We start from the raw sequence: 24,013 nt of genomic DNA on the forward strand, positions 1-24,013 counted from the left end.
AATCTTCCTTAGACATTAAAAGTGTATACCTATATAGTTTCCTGATAAAACCAATTTGGCATGCATGATTCAGAATTTATTGTGGTATCGATGTATCAATTTCACTTTCGAGTACCATATGATCTCTGATCACAACTTGTACGTACACTTATTGAATTATGTTGTTATTGTTTACGTATTACAAAATTACCAATAAATATAAATTTGTATAATAAATAAAAGGTTTTACTTACGCAATAATCTCGTGGTTGTTTTATTGTTTAAATCAATTAAACATTTCTATAATAACTTTGCATAACAATACTACAAAATTAAATTTACGAAACTTCTACAAATATAAACTTGCCAGCTCATAAAGTCGGCTGTTTATCTAAGTATACCTTGACCACTGCTAAAAATAATATTTTACCAGAAGTATATAATAAACTCTTACTAGTAAAGTATCACCTAGGTGTAGAAACGAAACTTTTTCCTTCGTACACCAGTACTATTTTATTTTCTTGTATAAAAATCTTATTTTTAGGAAGTATTTCTGAAAATCACTATAATAACAAATTTTTCACAGCATTATTTTATCTTCAGAAAAATTAGTGGGAGCCTGGCGAGATACATGTTTCAACGGAGATGAATACTCAGTGCCGTATTTCCGCCTAGGCCAACCTAGGCCATGGCTTAGGGCCCATCCTTGGAAGGGGCCCTCCAGTGACCGTAATTAATGTATTCGATGGCATAAATCTATAATATCAATCGTAGTGTATATTGGAGAAATTGCTAGGTAGAAGATTTTGTTTTAAAATTACCAAAATTTCTGCCTGGCAGTTTACGGACGCAGCCTTAAATCTCAATGTTGCATAATTATCGCATATTTAGTCGAAGATTGTTAAGAGCTTTTATTTAGTAATATAACCGTAGAGCTCAGACTTATACGCTGAATCAGGGAAATTCAGGCAGAGCCTAGTTCCAGGGATAAGAGTAAATGCAGCGCGTGAAAAGGGGGCCCAGACTCCTTATCTGCCTATAGGCCCAGGATCTCTAAGTCTGGCCCTGTGAATACTTATCTAGTAAGTAATATATTATATACTTATGATTCACCTAAATGACCACATATTCGTTTGAATTTGGGAAATGGGACTTCAAAAATCCCAAATTTGATTGGTCGTATCTGCTATCACCAAAAGTAAATAGGGGTAGAAAGTCTATTACTGCCTTCAGATTTTACCTTCCACCATGCTTGACACCCTTTTTAAAGAGCTAGTGATCACGTGATAATTGTAACCAATAAGGAAAGCACATTACGCGTTAAGTAGTGCATTTGTGGTATTCCGGTCCGCGCTCAAGAAGAAAATTTTGAATTTTATTCCCTGGCAATCATGGCACCGCCTCGCGATTTCAAATAGACTCTCTGTCAAATGCTGACCATTATTTCCTTCGATAACGGTTGATTTTATTTAATAATTACTATATCAATTGTAAAATAAACAAAAAAGCTCGTAGCTATAGCTATTATTTCAGTTAAACTTGTAAATTGTTAGGCCTTAACATCGTAGATTTACCAATTAGTCCCGATCTCTGCTCTTAGAGGGCGCCACGCTCTCCACGATTTAAGTGAGCGTTATTCTAGTTACGGTTTATTTCTTTTCAAAAGTCGTGTTATTATTTTTAAAATATCGCATTTTAGTTTCTATCATATATCTACTTTATTTAGAAACTAAATTAATCAAATTATCGAAAGCAAAAGTTTAATATTCACGTATTTTATAGAGAACTATTTTTCATCGTGGCGGAGTACAACCGATACCTTTTGTCCATGTAAAGAGGCGAGGGGGAAGTCATTTCCGAAGCCCAAAAATTTTACCCCTCAAATAAGACGTCGTGCGGTTGGACCCAAGTGCCAGACTTTCTGCCCTATTTACTTTTGCTATCACGAGGTACGGAAGAGTATGAGCAAGCTGAAATTCAGATCGAATTTTTCAAATGCTTCTTTAGCACTTTAAATTACGAACCGACTATAATTGTAGATACTATTTGAAAGCGTTATGTAGGATTTGAGATTGCGTTAACGCAAAAGGCAAACCGATCTTTAAGAAAGGTACCGAAAACAAGGAACGTGATGGAACCGCGAAAAGCGGTCTTCTCATGAATATGCTTTTGTACTTTCTTGGAGACCTTATCACGGGCGAATCATCGATATCCTTGTCCACTTCGGACAATGATCGCTCTTCACTAGGCGTTGGGCGAAACGTCGATGGAAATAGGTCAGAACAAACGGAGCTGACGGGATTTTGCACGATTCCCAACATTAGTCTTTCACAGAGAAATCCATTCTTTGCAAACAAATTCGCATTAAACCAAGAAGTTTCGTCTTTTAAACATAAATCATCTTCGCCCTGACTAGTTTGGGTTTCTTCATGACGGTAATTTTCAGTTTCTCGTTTTGAAATTTGATTAATATCAACAACAACATTTGTTATCGGGAATTGGTCCGTTACGCGAGATTCCGAAAGTGAATCGTCACGTTTACTTTCAATTTCATTCTCGATTTTATCTCTTTCGTGAGTGGAATTGAATTCGAACGATGGATCAACTTCGGACAGTTCTTCGTACAAAGACTTGGATTGTAGCCAGACGTATTCGAGAGACGGGTTGAAACCGGAAGTTGAAGAAGAGATCGAGGGCAAAGAAACGTCTTCGTAGCCGGAATCGTAGAAATCCTCGATTCTTCCCAAACCCGCTTCAGTTGCGTGCGAAAAATCACAGTTATTTGTTGTTTTCTTCGCAGATGCTTGGAGAGCTCCACTACCTTCCACGGATAATTCTGTAAAAACGAAAAATATATTTTACTGGGTCCATTTTAAGTTCCGGCTCTTTATAGCGGTTCTATGAAATTCATGTTTTTGACACTAGGGCGCTGCTGTTTGTTTTTTTAGAGGGAAATGTGTGTTCTATTATTACGGTCTTTCAACGATAATAGACGCTTAAATAAAACTTGTTCAGCGATTTGCCTAGAAATAGTAATACAGAGAGCCAGGACATACTTGTAAAAGCGTTTCATTTTAAAGCGCGCTGCTTAATATTTTAATATTGAAGTGCTCGTTTAAATTCGCACGCGCCTCCAAAAAGAAAAAATACGCGCGCTATCAACTTTAGCCTTATTATTATTATTATTATTATTGAGTGGGGTGGCAAGCCAAACACTTCGACCTAAGGTCCATTGTGCATCCCCAAACTGGTTGACTTAAATAAGTCCTATTGCCGACATAAAGCTTAAAATCTGCCCGGCCGTGATATTAGAGACGTCATACGTCTCCAACCGATGCATACCCAAATGCTCAAACCTCTGGGCTGCATAGTAATCGCAGCTACAGAGTACATGTGAGGCAGTTTCCTCCTCAGCTAGACAAGATCTGCAAATCGGGTCATCACTGACCCCAATAAGCGTTAAATGTCTGTTAAGATGGCAGTGACCTGTTTGTAGGCCAGTAACAATCCTAATACTGGACCTAAAGAGCGAGAGTAATTCTCTAGCTCTCTCCCTAGAAGGGCCAAGAGTGAACTCTTTGGCCTGCCTTTGACCCTCAATTTCAGACCATTGTCTGAGTTGACGATCCGACATAAACTTGGAGATTAAGCCGCGTACAAGTCCTCGGGAGATGGGGAGAGCAGGTTCTGGACCAATGAACCCAGCCCTCGCACCTTCCTTGGCCAAGGCGTCGGCCCTTTCGTTCCCAAGATGCCCCTTATGCCCAGGTACCCAACAAAGTTGAACTTTATTGTGCAACCCAAGAGTGCAGAGGAGATCTAAGCAGCTAAAAACCAGTTTAGAAAGAATACTATACTGGCTGAGAGCTCTAAGAGCAGCCTGGCTATCTGAATAAATCTGGATAACCTTCCCATGATACCCCTGATGTAAACAGTGAGCAACACAGGAGCAAATGGCAAAAATTTCAGCCTGGAATACACTAGTGTGTATCCCTAGACTTTCATAAAAGCCAAAATTATTAGTAAGGCAATACATCCCCGCACCAGTGCCATAGTGTGTCTTAGACCCATCAGTGAACCAGACGATCTCTCCTCTGGTACCGAGGGTCAAGTGACTCCACTCCGCACGGCTAGGGAAGTTGACCTCAAAAGGTTTACTAAAGTGGAGTTTAGTAACCATCAGATCAGAGCCCATTGTTAAAATCGGCATCTGATTGGACATATCTCGGAAGAGCTTGGTGTGGCTATGCTCCCAATTATTAGCCTTCCACCAGCCATTTTGGTTAAGCCTATAGGCACCTAAAAGGGCAGCTTCCTCAATAAAAAGGTGGAGAGGAAGCATATTCAGGAGTATTTCCAGAGAAGCGCTTGGGGCTGTTCTCATGGCTCCTGTAATGCCGACACAAGCCAGCCTTTGCAGAGTGCGCAGATCAAACTGCACAGTCCTTAAAGTAACCCTTGGCCACCAGACCACAGCTGCATAAGACAGGATAGGTCTGATGATCATGGTGTACAGCCAGTACACAGTCCTGGGGCTTAAGCCCCAGGTCTTGCTAACTGCACTTCTAGTTCTCCAAAATAACATTTTGCCCCTCTTGACTATGTAGTCAAGGTGTGGTTTCCATGTTAGTTTGCTATCCAGGATGACCCCGAGGTACTTCACCTCGGTGCTCTCCACTAGGTCCTTTCCGAATGAGGAAATAACCTCAAACATACCTTTTATCCTTCTACGAGTAAAAGGAACCAAGACAGTTTTATTAGGATTAACCATGAGGTTGACCTCCCTGCACCAGCTCTCAACTGATGCTAGGGCCCTCCTCATTACGTCCTTCACTGTTGCCGGGAATTTCCCAGTAATGATGATAGCAATATCATCGGCGTAACCGAAACAGCGGCATCCTCCCCTGTTCAACCTCCGAACGAGTTCATCCACCACCAGGCACCACAGAAGGGGAGAAAGAACGCCCCCCTGTGGGCAACCACGGCTGGTGGAGACCATAAGGGAGTCACCCAGCAAGGAGGATACCACTTTTCGGTCAGTTAACATAGATTTGATCCAAAGGCACAATGTGTCATTGATACCAAACCTTTTCGCAGCCTTAAGTATAACTGCGCTGGAGACCTTATCAAAGGCTCCCTCAATATCAAGAAAAACTGCTAACGCAATTTCCTTGTGCTCAATTGCATTTTCCAGGCAGCTGCTGATACCATGCAGGGCGGTCTCAGTAGACCTGCCCTTCTGGTAAGCATGCTGCGCAGTCGACAGAGGAGAGTTGCAAAGAACCTCCTCCCTAATGTAGTTGTCCACCATTTTCTCCAGAATTTTTAGGAGAAAAATAATAATAATAATAATAATAATAAACATAAGTATGACACTTCCTATTCACCCAATGCAAATTTTTCAATGATAGTCGGTTTCGCCAAAGACAAGGTAAACCATTACGTATCGACGGACTAACAAATCTCCGCGAGCTGCTCCTAGTATTTGGAGGATGCCCGGAAATTCGCCGACGGTTCGCCGGCAGCCTTTACGACGGACTAGCTATGGCCTCTTGAAAATTGAAATGCTTTCAAATGTATAAATAACGCTTACTTTTGGAAAACCGTGATGAATTATTGAATCTGAAGTTATAAATGACTATTATAAACCCTGGATACATTTCAGAAGTTAGTTATTTTCGAATTTCCAACCTAAACGCGTGTACGCTCGTATTTCTCGCCCTCAAACAGGGACTTGGCAGTGCTACGTCACAGATTTTTTTTCAATAATTTTTATCGTGGGGAGAAAAATATGACCACCTTGGCGGCCATGGCCAAAGCTACGTAGTGCCAACAGTAGCGGCGCTAAGGTATTTTCATAGGTGGGCTAATTATTTTGTGGCCCTTAGCGGGAACCTTGGATTGACCATAAAGTGGTAAAATCGAAAATACCCGAAATTTTTCCAGGAAGCGAGAGGAGCAAGGTCGTTTTATTGTTCCGGCTCTCGTCGCGTTTACTGGACCCCCTACTGACATTGTATCTGACCTGGAGGGGACAAGTGCATGCCTGGGATATTTCCCTAAATTCCCATAAGCCCCTTTCTTTTCAACTTTCTCTCAATTTCCGCTACCTTCCTCCCGAATCTGTATGGTCTACTACCCTTTTGAGTAAACGAATTGATTTTGAAAGATTTTTTACCAGAAAAACGTTTCTTGGCAATAAAACAAATTTCTAGAGATAAAGAAAATTCATAAATTAAAATATGTGACCTCTTAATTATAAATATGTGGCCCTTTTAATATATATGTGGCCCCTCTCAGAAATGTAGGGGGGCTAAAGCCCACTTCAGCCCACCCTTAGCGCCGCTACTGAGTGCCAAGTCTCTACTAACCACCTATAAGTGAATTTTTAATAAGACGCACCATCATCTATCTGCTTTAAAAATAACTTTTAGGGTGGTACTTGTCACAACAAGAGCTAATCTGACGTCTTAGGTCATCGAGGTCTCACTGAGGTAGGACGTCAAAGTATCATCCTCGTTTGCTTGTTCATCATAACTGCGCATGTGTCAGATATTATTAAAACTCGCTTATTAATTCAAAGAAGATTTTTGCAGTTGGTAGCAGATTAAATTCTTATTGACAGGAGACAAAATTAATGCAAAACACTGTTGGCCAACACAAGTCTCAAACCAAATTGCTCCGTGTGAATAGAAGCTTCAATTAACCAAGGACAGTAGATACAGGGACGAGAAAGTGTATTGGCGGCCTCTGTTGGAATATATCACCTAAAATGACCTAAACGCCAGGAGAGTTAGTTGTAAACAAAAAAATGGCGGTCACCTAATTTTAGCGGTTCTTAACGAGGCTTAAGTGTTCAAAACAAATGGGCATTTTATTATTTACGCTCGTAGTTTTATTTTTAATTTAACATCAAAATGGTAAAAACTAACTACAATAATACTGTCCATGGTGAACCACGTCTTAAAAATGGCCGCGGTTTGTTTACATCTAACTCCCCGTGAATATGAAGACGTTTAAAATCGAAATTTGTTTCCCTGCTTTCTCGTCCCTGTATCTACTGTCCTTGAATTAACATCTTCAAGGAAATCGCCAAGAAGTAAATTTTCCGCCTGACAGGTTGACTAAATATGCGACACCTTTATGTTTCGTTTTAAATCTTTCAGAATTGTTTAGGACGCAGCCTATTTAACAAGGTTGCGCTTATAATATTGTTTCTGCCCCCGCTCTCGATAAAACGTTGGCACGCCCCTGAAAAAGGAACGTGTTTCGCGAAACAGAAACGAAAATTAAACTCATCAAAATGTTAGCTCGTGTGAATACGACTTTTTCTTCACACATTCTTGTCGTCTTAAAATCTCAATAGCGCTGGACATAATTACAACGAACCGCTCGAATCATTGTACCGAAAATGTTAAATTAGCACTAATCGTTTGGTCAATTTTACCATATTAAGTGTAGATACTTTCAATATTTTGACTAATTTTGTAAAAATTTTGGCACATGTTAATAGGCCTTTACATACATATCGGAATTTGGAAATCGAGATTTCGCGGGACTAATTCATAACTGACGGAGAGTGGCGCCATCTATTTCCGTTGTAATTGAAATTTCCAAGCGGTTCATGCTCTGATAAAGTTTGTTTTCATTCGATTCCAAAATATGTTACATGAGTGTACAATTATTAAAATATGAAAGTCAGCGAATCTTTGATAATAGTGTTTCGAGTTTACAAGTCCAATAGAGGGCACCACCAACGTTGGATAAAGTCAGATTTAAGGAAAATGTTCGCCCTAGCTCGATCAGATTTGAACTGTACCTCCAGTTATAATATTCCTAACTCAAACGTTGGATACAGGAAAACAGATTTAGCGGGTTGTAAAATGAAAATTCGAAATAAATTTACTGCCTCTAATTACTACTCCCATTTTCCTAAAAACCTCCTTTAAAATTCCAAATGCTACACTGAACCTTAAAAGTTGGGTCGGACACTAATTACAAATTTTGCTTTGGGGATTTTTAATTCTTAAAATTATTTGAGAAATCAGAAACTGTTCTTAAAGGGGAACGGCCAAGCTTTTCCAAATATCGCCTTATTTGCATATCAAAAGATCAACAAGACGTTCAATATACTTACACGTACCTTATTTGGTCTTGAAAAATTAGTTTAGACCCAAAAAGTATTTGGGTTTGAATTTTCGCCGCCATCTTATGGTGTATCGCTAGCGCCAGCACGACCTTAGTGGGCGATTTGCGAACTAGCCTAACTTTTGAAATCGCGCAATTTAGGCTTGGGTCTCGCATAACTGGAACGCGCCGCGCAGGCAAAATAATAAAAAAAATCTTTCGCGTCTCCAGCAGCGCGTGCTTTTATATTGTTTTTCAATTTTAATCAAGCAAGGAGTGTCTCACCGATTTCTCACCAGGGGGCCTATTCTGTAAATATTCGAAATCCAATTTTCGATCGAAAACTACATTTCGAACTTCGACATCTCGACGAATGGTATACGGTAAAGATTTCGAATAAGCATAAATCAATGCAAATTGTCGAAGTTGATCTCGATATGGTATAGGGTATCGAGATCGAATTCCCATTCGAATTTTTACAGAATCGCCCCATAGGTGTCGCAGCGGACGCGCGCTTTTCGATTTTCCGAAATTTCTTTATTTTATTAAAAATTAACCGCTTAATATTTTTTGATGCGGTTTTCGCCATAAATTTTAGTTTTTAACGGGCTATAGGGCTATCTAATTGGTTAAAGCTTGACCGTTCCCCTTTAAGATTTCCGAGTACGATTTTCACGTCAATTTCTGGTTTGTAGTCCGATTTCCGGATTTTCAAGTGTATTTTTAACATTTGTAAAATAGTTTTTCTCTAGAGAGTACGGGATTTTTACGAATGTCAGAGCCCTCGGAACCTTTATGGGTTTCTGCATTTTCAAGCTTATGCATTTATAGAATTGTCCAACTAGCATATAAAGACATCGTTTGTTTTGTGGTATCTTTTGTTTTTCCAATTCTGTGATGGTTTCTCGCATTGTTCATGCTTACATTTAAATAAATAGCAAACGGACTTTTTCGTAATTTGAAACGATAATTTATAGTTATACTGCAGTGTGTCTATAACTTATAATTTTCCCTTTCCTCCTGACCATAATCAGCTTACTCTCTGACGTCTGTACGTATAATAAATAAATATTCCTTCAGGATAATCCGCTGTAAAATCGTCTACATTACAAGGTCGTCAATTTTGCAATAATACAAAAAAAATTAATTACAGACATACTTTAAAAACTATCGACGCTTTTGGCATTTAAAAGTTTAAGTAGACGGTACATTAAAACTATAAATTAACTTTTAAAAGACTGATAATTAGAAATAGTTATTTAAATTTGCATTTAGTGTGTAAATGTGACAAAACTAAACCCAAATCTAAAGCAAATATATTAATTATTTAAATATTCTTTGAATCTTTGTTAACAAATCTAAAGTGTTAGAATATCATTACGGGAGATTAATAAACTTATGATTATTATTATTATTTATAATTATTAGTATTATAAACTTTAGCATAACTCGGTCCGTCTGTCCAAAAGATTCCATTATTGACCGCTCGCACCTATGGCTTAGGTCACTTTCGGCGCTAATTGCTTAGTGGTTTGTTGCGAAGGTAACAACTTAAAATGTTGGACTCTTTCGTAAGCAACACCTTGTAAGTTTTTTTTTTTGAAAGTCACACGGTATGGTGGCGGCTAGAGCCTTAGACACCAACACAACACCTTGTAAGTTAAATTCCCATTAAAGGACCACAGAAGGTGTGGCTACATAATCACGTGTTTAGAGAAGGGGAAAAGTGTGCCTGAGTCACGTGACGGAAGGGGAGGAGCCATCTGAAAAGCTGTTCGAAGTTTTCAAAGGGTTCTGTGAACCTTTAATAGCTAATACACTGATGATTTTAATGGTTAAGTATAAAATTTAATATTGTTCTGAAAGGAAGTATTTTCGCGAAAATTTTGTCATAACAAAAAGAAAACCGCCCTCTAGTCGCGCGTATTAAATGCTACATAGGATGCAAGAACGAGATGACGCAAAATGAAACCTTTAACAATTTATATTATTATCAATTAATGTTTATGTAATTTTCTACAACTTGGTGTTCGTATGAAAATAAAAAAATATTTAATGCATAAAGGGATAAATTGTAAAAAGACGCATTATTGAAATTAGGGGGAATCCGGCGGTCATTGACACTCAAAACAAATCCCGGGACACTCAAAATAAATCCCGGGACACTCAACACAAATCCCGGGACAATCAAAACAAATCCCGGGACACTTAGAACAAATCCCGGGACACTTAGAACAAATCCCGGGACACTCAAAATAAATCCCGGTACACTCAAAATAAATTCCGGGACACTCAAAATAAATCTTTCAAAAGGACGGGTTGAGAGTAAGCGAGAAACCCAATTTAAATGAGAGCCGTTAATAGAACATTTACAAATGTAACTGAAAATATAACACCCAGTAAAATTATCACTATTTCCAAGTCAGAGCGCTACGATCAGTTTTTAACGTAACTAGAGTCAGATAATACCAACTTATGATTATCCTGGTGGCAGATGTATGAAATTAGGTGATCTCCCATAAATATGGAACTTCAAAGGACGTTAAGACTTTTTAACTATTATTAGCAGGGCCGTGCAGCGGGGGGTCAGGAGGGGAGAAATAGGGGCCCATCGGCTTGCCCTTCACCCGCACCCCCCTCCCTTGGAAATTTCAGTTAGAAGGGCCTGCGATGACACAATTTGCCCCGGGGCCCGAAATGTCTCTGTATGGCCCTGACTATTAGCACGGTAACTGTAAATTTAATACAGTAAGAGTGTATTTATTAAATTATACTTAGAGATAATGACAATGTCGAGACGATCGTTGGTCATCTTGGTCCAATTTTCCCCGGTACGAGACGTACGGGGAAGGCAATCCCATCGGAAGACGTCATTTTTAAGGAACCAATGAGATACTGGGGTGATTTTAAATTTTGAAGCAGGGAGGAGCTTACTGTAAGAAATAAGGATGCACCGATATTCGGAGGTAATATCGGCCGATATTAACAAAGTTATCTATCTAACAGTAGTGCATATGATAAAATCATTGTAAAAAACGGTTCAGTGCACTGTCATACCATTTTATTCTAATTTTTCGCGAAAAAAGGTTTGCAAGAGCATATCCGAATAGGCTTTTTTTTTCTTATTTAAACTTGTTATGAGCGATTGTGACGAGTGGGACGATTCAGTTCGCTCGTCCATCTGATTAATCAGGTGTGAGATGTGTGTTACGGCCACGCCAACAGGGGGATACTTGGGGATAGGGACGGGCACCCGTGGCGGAAGTATAACAACCACAAGTTGGGGGATTAGTGGTCGTCCTCACACGGCCATCCACAAACTCTGCCTCCCAGACGCTTGTGATTACAGAAGTACGCCACTACTCCCGGCTCTAAATATGCTTCTTTTCATTTTACTTGATACATATTTTCTGTCACAAATCGAATATCGTTGTTTTTTATTTGTTTGCTGTCTAAAAAAGGTATGATCTAGCTTCTGGAGTCTGGCGTACGTGGCGCGGCCAATCAAATCATTAGTTAGTTAATCGAAAATTTTCTTATTTTTAAATGTTTCTCTGAAAATATTTTCCTAATACCGGTATCGGCTAATATTGGCTTAAACGTGAAGGGGATTGGGAGCAACACTTAAAATTACCTCAACATAGTAATTACCCCTAACTGGAAATAAATACATTCTTGATTATAAAATTGACTTTAAATTACTTTGTGAGTCGAGGAAAGATGGATCGCCTCGAAGAAAGTCAGTAGCTTCGGGAAAATATGTCGCCGATTCTGAGCTCGATCCTTTTCGACGGGACCAGGACATTCTGAAAACGACAGAATACCAAACACAATGGAACATTTCTGGTAAAAGATATAGTAATCACAGAAGTATATTAGATATTTCTTATAGAGAAATACTCATTTTTCCATACTGATAATGTTTTTTGTTTGAAACATGTACCTACGTAGGATCCCACTGATTTACCAAAACACATTTAGGAAGAAAATTTAGTGCGGGGAGAAAACTTGTTATCAAAGTATTATAAATAAATAAGCCTAATAAAGTATCTTGACAATTTGGCATCGTAAATATTTGAGATAGATTCGAATTCAGAGAGCTTTCCGATTAACCATTTTGTGACGAAGCGATTACCCACTTCCAGCACGTGACCTTCGAAAACTCGGCTATAGGTGGCGCCAGTGTGAGAAATAAGGCACTATCATAGGCCAATCGCCAGTTTAAAAATTTGCTCGGCCAGTTTAAAAATTAAATGCTTGGAGTGTTAGTGGCCCTGGTGACCACTTAATTAATTCAAAGTTTTTTCCTTTCAAGATTTTAGTTCATTAAAAAAATACTATATTAATCCCTAAAATTGTTTGGTCTTTGCTTCTATGCTGTGTGCTTGCCAAGCACTAACCTACTAAGCCTATGCCCTAGCGCATATTGTAAAGAATAGATAATTTGACCATAAATTATGAAACCTGATTTTGAAGGTTAAAAATGGTAAGTGGCCAGTGGTCAGTTTTTTATTTAAACTACCTAGGCTCTACTGGCCACAGGTCCAGTTTAAAAAATTCCTTATTTCTCAGCCTGATAGGCACTATCTTTAGTTGGTTGCCATGGTAACTATGAAGGTAATGTTTTCTGACTTCCACCAAGAAGTGGGTAAACGCTATTGACTACTTGCGAGGCAGTGTTTTCGAATCTTGGGTACGACCTGCATACAGTGTCTGATCTAGTAATTGACCTAGGCCTAGGGTATTAGCCTAGCTGATTATTAACGTTATTAACCTGATGCAAAATGACTTATGAGCCTTGAAATAACTCATCAACAGTTTCTTAATTTTTAAGCTGCTAGTAGTGTCGTCTAATCCGTTTGTTATCGCTAACTAAAGCAATTCCTGTGGAATTTAATTTTAATATTTTACTCCGCGGTTTGGAGGGAAATTCGAATAGGGAATGTTTATATCCTAGCGAGATACTCCTGATAATATCCATTACCTTCGGTGTTCGTAGTGTTCCTCCGAAGCTTCTAGTTGCTTGCGAAGCATTTGAACTTGGTCCTTCAGGCATGAGCTCTCTTCGATGGTCATAATGGCTTGGGCCTCCAGAGCATCGAATCTCCTCTTTTCAGCGGATAACTGGGACATCAGCTTCGAGACCTTCGCTTTGAGTCTCCTCAACTCAATGGCCTGACCGGAATAGTCGATGCTCGATCTTCTTTGGGTTCTTCCGCTTCCTCGGAAGGTTTCCAGCGTCTTCAAAATTTCTTTTCCGACCATCTGCTCTCTCGATCTTTGGCGTTGCGCGATATTTTCTAACTCTTCGCATTTTGATTCCAATGTGTAAATATGTTGGTACAAACTAGTTAGAATTATAATATTGAATCAGTATTTGTTATACCAGTGTACATGGGATTACTTATCATCTCAAATAATCGGTAGTCTCATCAAAAATACCCAGACCCTACTGCTGATAGTCACACCGTTGAAGCAAGCCACCTAACCCTCCCACTTCGGGCACAGCTGTGGGAATAAGGATGGATGCTGTAGCATCCCCAGCAGACACTCAACCTACTTCCACTGGCTAGAAGGCCACACTTTGAAGCTCTCTGACGCTCTTTTAACTCATCGTAGGAAAATGGGTAAAAACAGGCATACCTCTCAACTCACCCCTATACAACTCCTTAAAATTTTTGCATAACCTTTTGAAACACCCTGTATTTTAAGGGGGGGTTTAGCCTATCTATTCTATTAGAGATAAGATTATACTTTTTGATCCTCAGTTTGTCAGCGTGCGATTCGGTCAAGAGACTCTGGTTCGCTTTCTCCAGTTCAGCAACGGTCACTTCGAGCTGCTCGTAAATCTGCAGGCGAGAGTCGCTCAACTCTTTCAAAGCTTCGATATGACTAGACAGGAACTATAATAACAAAAGGTGTTTGTTGTACAGGAAATACAAAGTGTATTGGACAACTCTTGCGCAACAATAAAATTTAAAACAAGAACGTACTTAAGAGAGAGTTTCGTCTAGGAGCAACAAACACAGCACCCCACACAAAGAGAACGCAGCTAGCCTTTAAACACGCTATATAACGCAGTGTTGCGTACAAATTTCATTTAACGAGCCTTTACGCTGAACGTTTTATGGAAAGGGGGAAGATAATTTCCGGATTTTCCCGTTCCGTCGACAGCAGGCGCAAAAGCGTCTAACCAATGAAAATTGTTCATAAGAAAATGATACGACTTTTGACGGGTTGCGTGCTCCTTGTGTGGGGTGCTGTGTTTCATATACATTTTTAAAAGAACTCCACAGAAGAATTGCACAATTTCAGAATAATAACGTTTGAATTTCAGTATAATAACGTTTGAATTTCAAAATAATTGTGCGTGCCAAGAAGCGAAATAAGGTCTACTTTGATCTCCAAATTAGTTGAAGATTTCTTATAAGGAGAAAAGACATACCACAATTTCTACGTGGGGTGAGCTCTAACCTTAGATTTGGTTAACCAAATTTTCAATTTTTAACAAATAAATATTTGTACATTTTGTTCTTGGTTGTGATAATTTTTTTCTTGTACATTTTTACGGCCCTACTAATTGGTTGTACATTATATCCTCTGTACATTTTATACGACTACCGTATTTTCATGATAAAAATTTTGAAGGCCGAAATTGCCATTTTGAAGGTCGAGATCACCATGTTTAAAGTAGTTATTTTTAACTATACAAGTATAAGATGTTAGTTAATTTTCGTTATTAAATAAAATTCTTAAGGTGGAGCAGATTACCATTTTGAAGGTAGATCTATTCATATTTATAATAGTAATTTTTCACTCTAATATTTTAATATATTTTCCTGATCAAAGGTCGAGATGGCCATTTTGAAGGTTGAGATCAACATTTAGGTATCCCTGTTCTAGAGGATAAGTTCAACAAGTTAGCAACCTGAATTTCATTAAGGTATTCGTCAATAACGTCTTGCTGGTTTCTAAGTGTGTTATCCAAGTCCTGATTCCTCTCCAACAGAACCTTCCCCATTTCTGCGGCCAATCGTAGATCTACAGATTGGAAGTAGAAAAAAGACAATGGATTCAGTTTTTCTGTTACTGGAAACAAGAATGGATTATGCACGAATTGAATGGATTAACGTTCATAGCCGCTTCCATTATATACTCATCAAAGTCAAACATAGAGTCTGTGCTATCATTACTAAGCCCTGAAAATAGTCACTTAAGTAATCAGGTGTACAGATCGTAGGTAATTATTGGAATTAACTTACGAAAATAACTGGAAATCACAGAAATACTGAGATAAATCAATGATAATTCAGGGTTGGCTGTTTTAAACGACACTGGTTTAAACCATGGTTATTAACTCATGGTTTAACCCAGTTATTTAATAATTAGATTTTTTAATTAACTAAAAATAATTCCAAAATGTTTATACATTTTCTTACCGAAATTATTACATTTCTAAAACATTTACAAGGGGACCACATTTCCTATATTTTCCTTAGGTTTTCTCATGTAGTATATAACCCGAAAACATTCCATCGTCGTGTACCCTTCTCAATCCTATATTTCGCTTTATGTAAGCTATTGTTTTTCGTTAAGAATCCTTATTTTTGCTTATGGTTTTTCCTATATTTTCTGTTAATTCGCTTAAAAATTTCCTATGTTTTCTATAACATTTTCGAGGCATTTTCCTGGTTACCATGCATTTTCACAAAAGCAACAAGTTGGCAAGCCAAAATATACCTCTCATCGGAAGCATTGTCCCAAGTGGTATTAAATTCTCGAGACGTCCCTTAAAGATATCTCCGCAATTCAGAGTTATTTACTAAAAACGTAATCCCGGTTCAATCCCACCCGGTATTAAATTTTAATTGTAAAATAATTGAGACGAAACAACCGAGTTTAATTTATTCAGAATAATATAAATTAAGTAGTTACAACAGCGAGTTAGACTTACTAAAACAATGTACAATTGAATTTAAACCTATTTACAGAACAAGATTACCAGTTAAATATAATACGAAGCAAATTTTAATGAAAGAAATATATACAACGGGTATTTGTATTTTTCTCGCTTACGACATACTTGCCGCATCTTTAACGCGCATTTTAATTCAACACTCGCCCTTGATGAATATACCGTCAATAGCTATATTCGACATCTGGTAGTGGACGACTCGTAAACTTTCTGTTGACGTTGTGACACATACCGCATGAAAAGGACCAATACCATTCAATATAATGACTCGCACACCCAGGAAATCAATTATATCCAAATATCCACACCAATAAAAAATTAATTAACAAGAAACGAAAAACTTACCATTCACAAAGCACAGAAAGCCCCTTGAATAAATAATAAATGACCGTAGACGGAATAGTTAGGGCTCTTTATAAATAAATCAAACGAACCCAATTGATGAACTGCATTAAACATCTTAATCCGTCGAGAAAACGTTTAAAATAAATTACGAAGTAATAACGACCCAGTTAAAAACCCAGACCACTATGTAAACAACTCGATATTTTCTTCATAAACGAACTATTACCCTTGAAAAATAATACGCTAGATAAAAAAAGACTGAAAAAACGAAATGAATTACAAAAAACTAACGGGTTATACCCTTTAACGTTTTTATCTGCTGACTGCGCTAAAACAAGATTTTAACTAGTTCACAAAAATTAAAAAACAAAGTTCAATAAACAATATATACAGATATTGTATTCATCCGTTAGTAAAAATACCCGCTGCCTTCTCATAATGGTTCCTTTATTTTCCCTAAGGAAGTCAATGGCTCGGCGGTGAACTATCTGCATTGTAACAATGCGACCCGAGTTCAATTCGTGATCACGATCAGGTTTAATACTAAAATATTTAATTAAATATAAGATTAATATAATTTATAAATATTTAATTAAATAAAAGATTAATATAATTTATAAATATTTAATTAAATATAAGATTTATATTATAAGATTAATATAATTTATTAATATTTAATTAAATATAAGATTAATATAATTTATAAATATTTAATTAAATATAAGATTAATATTATTAAGAAAATCGAGAGCTCCTCTAGTCGTAGTCGCGTGTGACGTAGTTGGATCCCTTCTTCGAAGCGCCTACGATCTAGACACAATAATGAGGCGTCTTACAATCTCAAAACCATGTATAAACTATGTCTGTCATTTTAATAACTTCAATCGTTTTTATAAGAATTTAGGATTATAAAGGAACTTAAGGCACACCGTTCAGGACAAAATTCAACCAAAAATATGTATATATTTTTTGTAAATATAAAGTTGTTTTTAAAATATAAAGGCGTTTTTGAAATATAAATTACTTTTCAAAATATAAAGGCGTTTTTGAAATATAAATTACTTTTCAAAATATAAGGCGAATTCGTCTAAGACCTTCGAGGCCAGTTTAAGAAATGTACTACCTACCTGGAAGGTACAAACGCACTATAGTAACACATACCTCACAGGCAGTGGCGTAGACAAGGGGGATTTCCGTGTCACCGCCCCCATTAGGCCTACGTTTGACTGTACTAAATTGTCACCCCTCCTCGACCCCCTTTGACGAACTTCTGACTACGCCACTGCTTACAGCCTACAAGGATAGTTTTTTATGTTTATTTCCTGCAACTATGTATTAGGAGACAGCAAATAAACCAAAACTTTCTCCTACAATGCAGGAAAAATGGAGTACATCCTAAATCATTTCTCCTAAGCATACCAATGGAAAAAGGACAAAACCAGAAACCCTATATTTTAAAAGCGTCTTTATATTTTAAAAACGACTTTATATTTTAAAAACGACTTTATATTTTAAAAACAGCTTTATATTTAAAAAAAATACCCCCATATTTACAAAAAATCTCTATTTTTTTATTGTGTTTTGTCCTGAACCGCGTGCCATAGGAACACTTATTTATTTACATCTAAATAATCCAAAGTTATATTTTCATAAAAACACTTTAATATAGACTAAATCCAAAAATAGTATCACACAGGCATGTAAAATGATAATACACCTTTCAATTAAATTATTAATACTAGTTAAGTGACACCTTTCAATATATTAACGCTTTTAATATTTTATACATTCAGTAACTATATAACGTAATGTGATGCCTTTAGATACAGTTGTTAACAATAGCAGTAATTAATAAAATTATAGATTTTTACTTTTAAGTATTTTAAAGTATATTAATTATACATTCAAAATTTACATTAACAATCAACCGAGGGGCAGCTCACTCCGATGATTATTAAGACACCCTCGTATGATTAAATCATGATTAGATTGTATTAAAATTAAATCTGTAGCTTTGGCTGTACAAAGATTAAAAATGATTAAATCATGATTAGATTGTATTAAAATTAAATCTGTAGCTTTGGCTGTACAAAGATTAAAAATGATTAAATCATGATTAAATTTTCAATCATGATTATTAGGACATCCTGTGACAAAGTGATCTGCCCCTCGCAATCAACTAGAACTTTAATTACCAATTTGATAATATAACACCTTAAATTTAAAATTTTAACATTAGCAGAAATCTATACATTCCTGTTACTTTAGTAAATTTTAAATTTGTACATATTTAAACTTTAAATAACAAGTTACTAATACTTTATCACTTTCTTTATACTATATTTCATTTCTAGTTCTTTTTTGAAGGAATGGCAGTGGGTATTCAGAGCCTCTTTGCATTGGGTTCATCAATTCTACTCTCAGATCTCTTGGATAATCTTCATAGAAATGTTCTGAGCAAATCCTTGCATATTTCACATTTATTTTGTCTTGGGAACGTCCGCAAGCGGTTATCCATTTTTGCCTTATAGTTATTTGAGATGGGAATCGATGGTATGGCAAATTCTTCTTTCGGGTGCTAATTAAGGAATTTTTGCACCCGAGAACCGAGCATTTTAATCCGTGCATTACTGTATTATGTTGAGTTCATGACAACTTGACAAGCTTTTATTAACAAAATTCAAAATAACCGCCTTTAAAAAATTAAAAGTTAAGCCTCGGCTATAAAATTCATGGTTTAAAATAGTCAAAAATACTATTATTATATAACTATACCATTTAACACTAGTAAAAATGTAATACTATAATGGATCTAATTTATGGGTTAACGATTAATGCTTACCTGAATTTTAATCCAAAAAGGCAGACGCGGCCTGCTAGCCGAAGAGGAATGTTTACAATCAGCTCTCCCGCTCGGCTGTCTTCCCACCGCGGAGTTTGAGGTACGCGACGCCTGTTTATTTTCGTTGTAGATCGTTCGCTGGGATCCAGCTACGTCACACACCGGGAAAACTCCGTGTTTTCCCCCCGTTTTCTTCTCAGCAGATATCTCTATTCCCGACCCCGCGTTATAAGCTAACCTTATAATACACAGTATTTTTACCAACCTTGGGTTTTGCCAACCCTTCGAGAAACTGCATACACAATGATTAACCTTTGCACGGATAATGCGAACGCGTTCGCAGGACAGACACACAGACAGACAGACACGGTGATTGTATAACCCCTCCTAGGGGACTTTGTCCCCTAGGAGAGGTAAAAATGAAACTAAAACAATAACTTCGTTCTGGTGAGACTTGTAAAAAAACTAAATGAGACTTGTAATAATACCCAATTTTACCCATATTAATTTTTAGTTGATTTCTTATATGTATGCACGGTTAAAAAAAGCAAAAAATAGATTAAAATAAAATAAAGCAGTTTTTTAAAAAAAAACCTTATCAAAAAAACCTGGTTTAAACAAAAAAAAACAAACGTTTTTTTGGGTTTTTTTTAAAACCGCACTACCCCCTCGGACTGACCTTATAACCGGTTTTTCTTTATTCTACCAAACCTGTCATCAAGGTTCTGGCAGCACTAGTTGACAGGGGGGAATGGCAGACAGTTGGGAAAGAAGTATTGAGAATATGGCAGCAGCACCATGTTCACCTCGTGTTTTACGGAAGAAAAACCACGCCTCTTATCTTTACTTTAAGTTAGATGGCGCTGCAAGCCACGCTCTTCCGAGGTAGCGGCTATGATCTAGCGTCTGCTATTGCCAAATTACCGAAAAATGCCTAAATCTGGGCTTCGTAATAAAATGCCAATAGTAACAATTTATAACTTACCATTAAAAAGTCCTTAGGCTCTTGATTACCACATGCTAATATCGTCGGCTAATAAGCTAACCAAAACACTGCATAAATTAAATATCCCCCTAACATACCCACCCACTCGCGTTGGGTGGGTATAACGGGTTTTTAGACCAATTTGTACTCTAGTTTCGGTGAATATCGATTTTCTAGGTTGGGTTCGGTAGGAAACCGTAGGATATTTTTATTACCTCTCCGAGGGGACTTTGTACCCTAGGAGGGGTTATACAACCACCGTGTCTGTCTGTCTGTCTGTCAGGCCTGCGAACGCGTTCGCATTTTCGGGGCAAAGGGTAATCACTGCGTACCCAGTTTCTTAGAATCAGGGAAAAGGTTTTTCCAAAAGCGCCCTCTTTTTGTCATTGGGTGTAGTATAATTTTTTAATCGGCCGGGATTCGTACCCGAGCCCTCTTGCACAACAGGTGAGCGTTCTACCGCAGAACCACGGATACAGTTACGCTTCACTGAAAATTAAAAACTCTTCCGAGGAGAGGTATATTTTGGCTTGCCAACTTGTTGAAGGATCAGGTGGGTATTTTTTAATGGGTTTTTCATATCGCAAGTGGGAACTTTTTGGTATGCAGGTTTCCAATCCTAAACTCATGGCAAAAAGGGGTGCACGAAATATTGAAACTATTTCGAAATTTTAAAGTTTGACGTAATTAATGTATCTTTTTTTCAGTATTATTCTCATCACGCTATAGAAGGGGACAAAGTAAACGACCTTGCATTCATGATTGTAGAGTCGTTTATTTTACGTCGGTTTTATCCTGGAGGAATAATTATTTATTACACGTACAGACGTCAGAGAGTACGCCAATGATGATAGTATAGCCTGTGTTAAGGTGAATGTTATCAGTTATAGACACACAGTAGACGTCAGCTTCGTTTAAAATCCTAATAAGTCAACCGCCATTTGTTTGAATTGACGCTTATCCAAATGAACAATGGTATACACATCGTTGAAATGGCAAAACAATAAATAAGTCACTGATATATATCCGCAAAACACACGATGTCTTTAAATGTTAAATAGAAAGTATCATAAATTCGAGACAATGTAGAATCTTGCAAAGATTAACAAAAAGCTTTTGGTATTTGAATAGTTTCATGACAACGTCAAACGCTCAAATACTATTGAACCATTTTTTTTTAAACATGGATTTTGTGTAACGAAACTAATTATGCTTTATATTTTCTCATATATTGAAAAATAAAAATATGATAGAACTGCTTAGGAGAATGGATCTTTTCTAATTAGAATTAAACCATTCGAAGATAACTCAAAGCAGTAGTCTTCATTGCTTACATCACATGAATAGACGAACATTAGCAGACAAAAATTCAGCGGGCCAATTCCAGCAGCTCACCGCTTTTACAATCGCGTAAATAAAAAGTGACTTACCACTGATATAACTTTCGTCATTTTCGATGTAATCAGAATTCATGTCGAGACGTCGAAGAAAATTGAACTGTATCGGTGTAGGTAGCACCTTTCAACAACCCCGTGTTTGTCTTCTCTAGCATTGAGCCGAATACAAAATCCACGGAAAATATAGCGAAATCGCAGCGACAAAAGTTTCCTGTTCGTTTTAATACAGCCTTATCATCGCTTACAAAGAGGGAAGTTTTCACGAATATCCTTGACCAAACCCACCCGAATAGCAAACACGATTAATAAACAGATATGGGGAGAAATGTTAGTGAAACTACCACGATTTATTTGGCAATATTACTTTCCTTAAACCTCGCATCAACGCTAAATTAATTTGCCACTGTTGTAATTTGACTTTTATTGGTGCCATCTAGGAGCAACAAACACAACACCCCACACAAGGAGAACGCAACCCGTCAAATGTCGCGGATTTTCTTGTGTACCTTTTTCATTGGCTAGACGCTTTAGCGCCTGCTGCCGTCGGAAGGGGAAAATTTGGAAATTGTCTTCCCCCGCCCGTAAAACTTTCAGCGTAAGGGCTCGTGACGCTCGTCCAATGAAATTCGTACATAACCCTTCGTTAGCGTGTTTAAAGGCTAGCTGCGTTCTCCTTGTGTTTGTTGCTCCTAGGTGCCATCTAACGCTTTTTAATATTTTTCAAGTTATTTTTGTCCTTTCAATTTCGTCGCATGTTTTGTCTCGCGTTTTGATATTATTCGTAGTTTATTTATTTTCAAATACTTTGTTCACTGTCTTCTAAATACTAGACCTGGAAATGCAGACCATGGGGTTATTTTCAAATGACATTTTGAATCTGAACCTATTATCCGTTAGGTGTCTCTCTCTTGCGGTTTTCTTTGGCGATCACGTGGTTAAAATCATATCGCGCAGTTGTATTTTTGTTGGCACTCGCTGCTCAATTCTTTAAATATAAATTGACTCGCGCAATTTTGCACGCGGTCTCAGTAGTAGTTTAAAAGAGAGAACGCTCTATGGAGCAGTGTAGTGTTTGTATATAATTCTTGAACCTAATGACAGATGGCGCTAGCATCTGCTTATTAGTACCTACTCTTAATTTAAAATAGGAAATATAATGTGCACGAGTTGGCAGCACTGGAATAAAAGGGAGAGTTACTCCACCGAATATAAAGTAAAATGTACGGGTTTGGTGTGTTAATTAAAATAATGTTTTGTTGTTTACAAGAGAGTTATTCTTTAGTTAAACAGTAATTTCAAAATATAACAGGCAGCTAATGGGGTTAAATGAGAGAACGCTCTATGGGGCAGTTAATGGGGCACCGGGCCCCGTGCCCCATAGAATTAACACCTCGGAATTCGAATTCTAATACGATTTAAGTATGGGTGTTATTAAAACGATTTCTTAAGATTTGAAAATGTTTCTTATATTTTATAAATTAAAGGTCGGAAGGAACCTCGTGCATTATTGAAGTCAACTTTATGAGGTCCAACGATGAATACGTCGTTAAAGAACTAGCGTTCTTGGTTGTGGAAACTGGGGATAATGGGGTTTATTCATTTAAACCACCTTTTCCTTACCACGAGCTAAACGTGAAAGACAGAAGATTGTGCGGTTGGATCTCTAGACATATTTGCGGGATGCTTTGGGACGAGGGTGAACAGTTCTAAAAAGTGTATTTTAAATCGCCACGTACGAGAACAACACGAAAATGTGAAAAACGTTTGTTCAACCTGTAACATAAGTTTTGCGCGAAGATACAAATGAATTCAACATTCGCGAGTTCATCAGAGTGGCCCACTTCCAGCCACTCCAGCCCCCCGATATCGGGACAACCCCCATCCGCTTCAAAATCATTTAAAAGTCGACGCATCCGAGCAATCGGCGGACGACTTTCTTCAAAACGTCGAAGAAGTCTCCGTTCTTGAGGACGCTATTGTCAGTTCGCGGTATACCCCGCAAACCACCCAAAAGAAACTCTGAAATATTAATTTTCACATTAAAACTAGAGTTAATTAAATATTTAAAAATCACTTAAATAAGAAGCTGGGCTTAAAGTGGAACATTTTTATTCGCGTGAGATACGTACGCGAATTGAACGATGGTGTGGAAGTCGTATTACTGTATTTCCGGTGCAAAACCCAAGCAACACTTTTACCAGATGTAATACCAGGACAAATAGACTCGTGTGTGAAGCAAATAACTCACGCGATTGAAGAATTCCAAGATATGGGCAGTGGCTGGACCATATACCGTATCTTGTTTTTTTAAATTTATAATATAGCGTACATCCCGCTGGTCAGGGGTACGTATATAAATCTCC

At 37.5% G+C, this 24,013-nt stretch overlaps 1 protein-coding gene across 3 annotated transcripts; it reads right to left on the reverse strand.

Moving 5' to 3' along the window:
* Positions 1-466: 466 nt before the first annotated feature.
* LOC149963448 (uncharacterized) lies at positions 467-22,115 on the reverse strand. Of its 3 annotated transcripts, none has more exons than XM_090180491.1 (6): positions 21,684-22,115; positions 15,035-15,147; positions 13,861-14,009; positions 13,091-13,453; positions 11,809-11,912; positions 467-2,800 (listed from the first exon to the last, which is right to left on the reverse strand). In XM_090180491.1, exons 1-6 carry the CDS (start codon positions 21,724-21,726, stop codon positions 2,022-2,024), a joined length of 1,551 nt encoding a protein of 516 aa, XP_090036617.1. In that variant the 5' UTR covers positions 21,727-22,115; the 3' UTR covers positions 467-2,021. The 3 variants fall into 3 exon arrangements, with proteins under 3 accessions (XP_090036617.1, XP_090036616.1, XP_090036618.1); XM_090180490.1 differs by having other exon boundaries at positions 467-2,815; XM_090180492.1 differs by lacking the exon at positions 21,684-22,115 and adding an exon at positions 19,269-19,557 and having other exon boundaries at positions 467-2,815.
* Positions 22,116-24,013: the final 1,898 nt, after the last annotated feature.

This window comes from Leiobunum rupestre, chromosome 1 (assembly GCF_980474605.1).
Source record: "Leiobunum rupestre chromosome 1, qqLeiRupe1.1.hap1, whole genome shotgun sequence".
In the NCBI taxonomy this organism is placed as follows: Eukaryota; Metazoa; Arthropoda; class Arachnida; order Opiliones; family Sclerosomatidae; genus Leiobunum; species Leiobunum rupestre.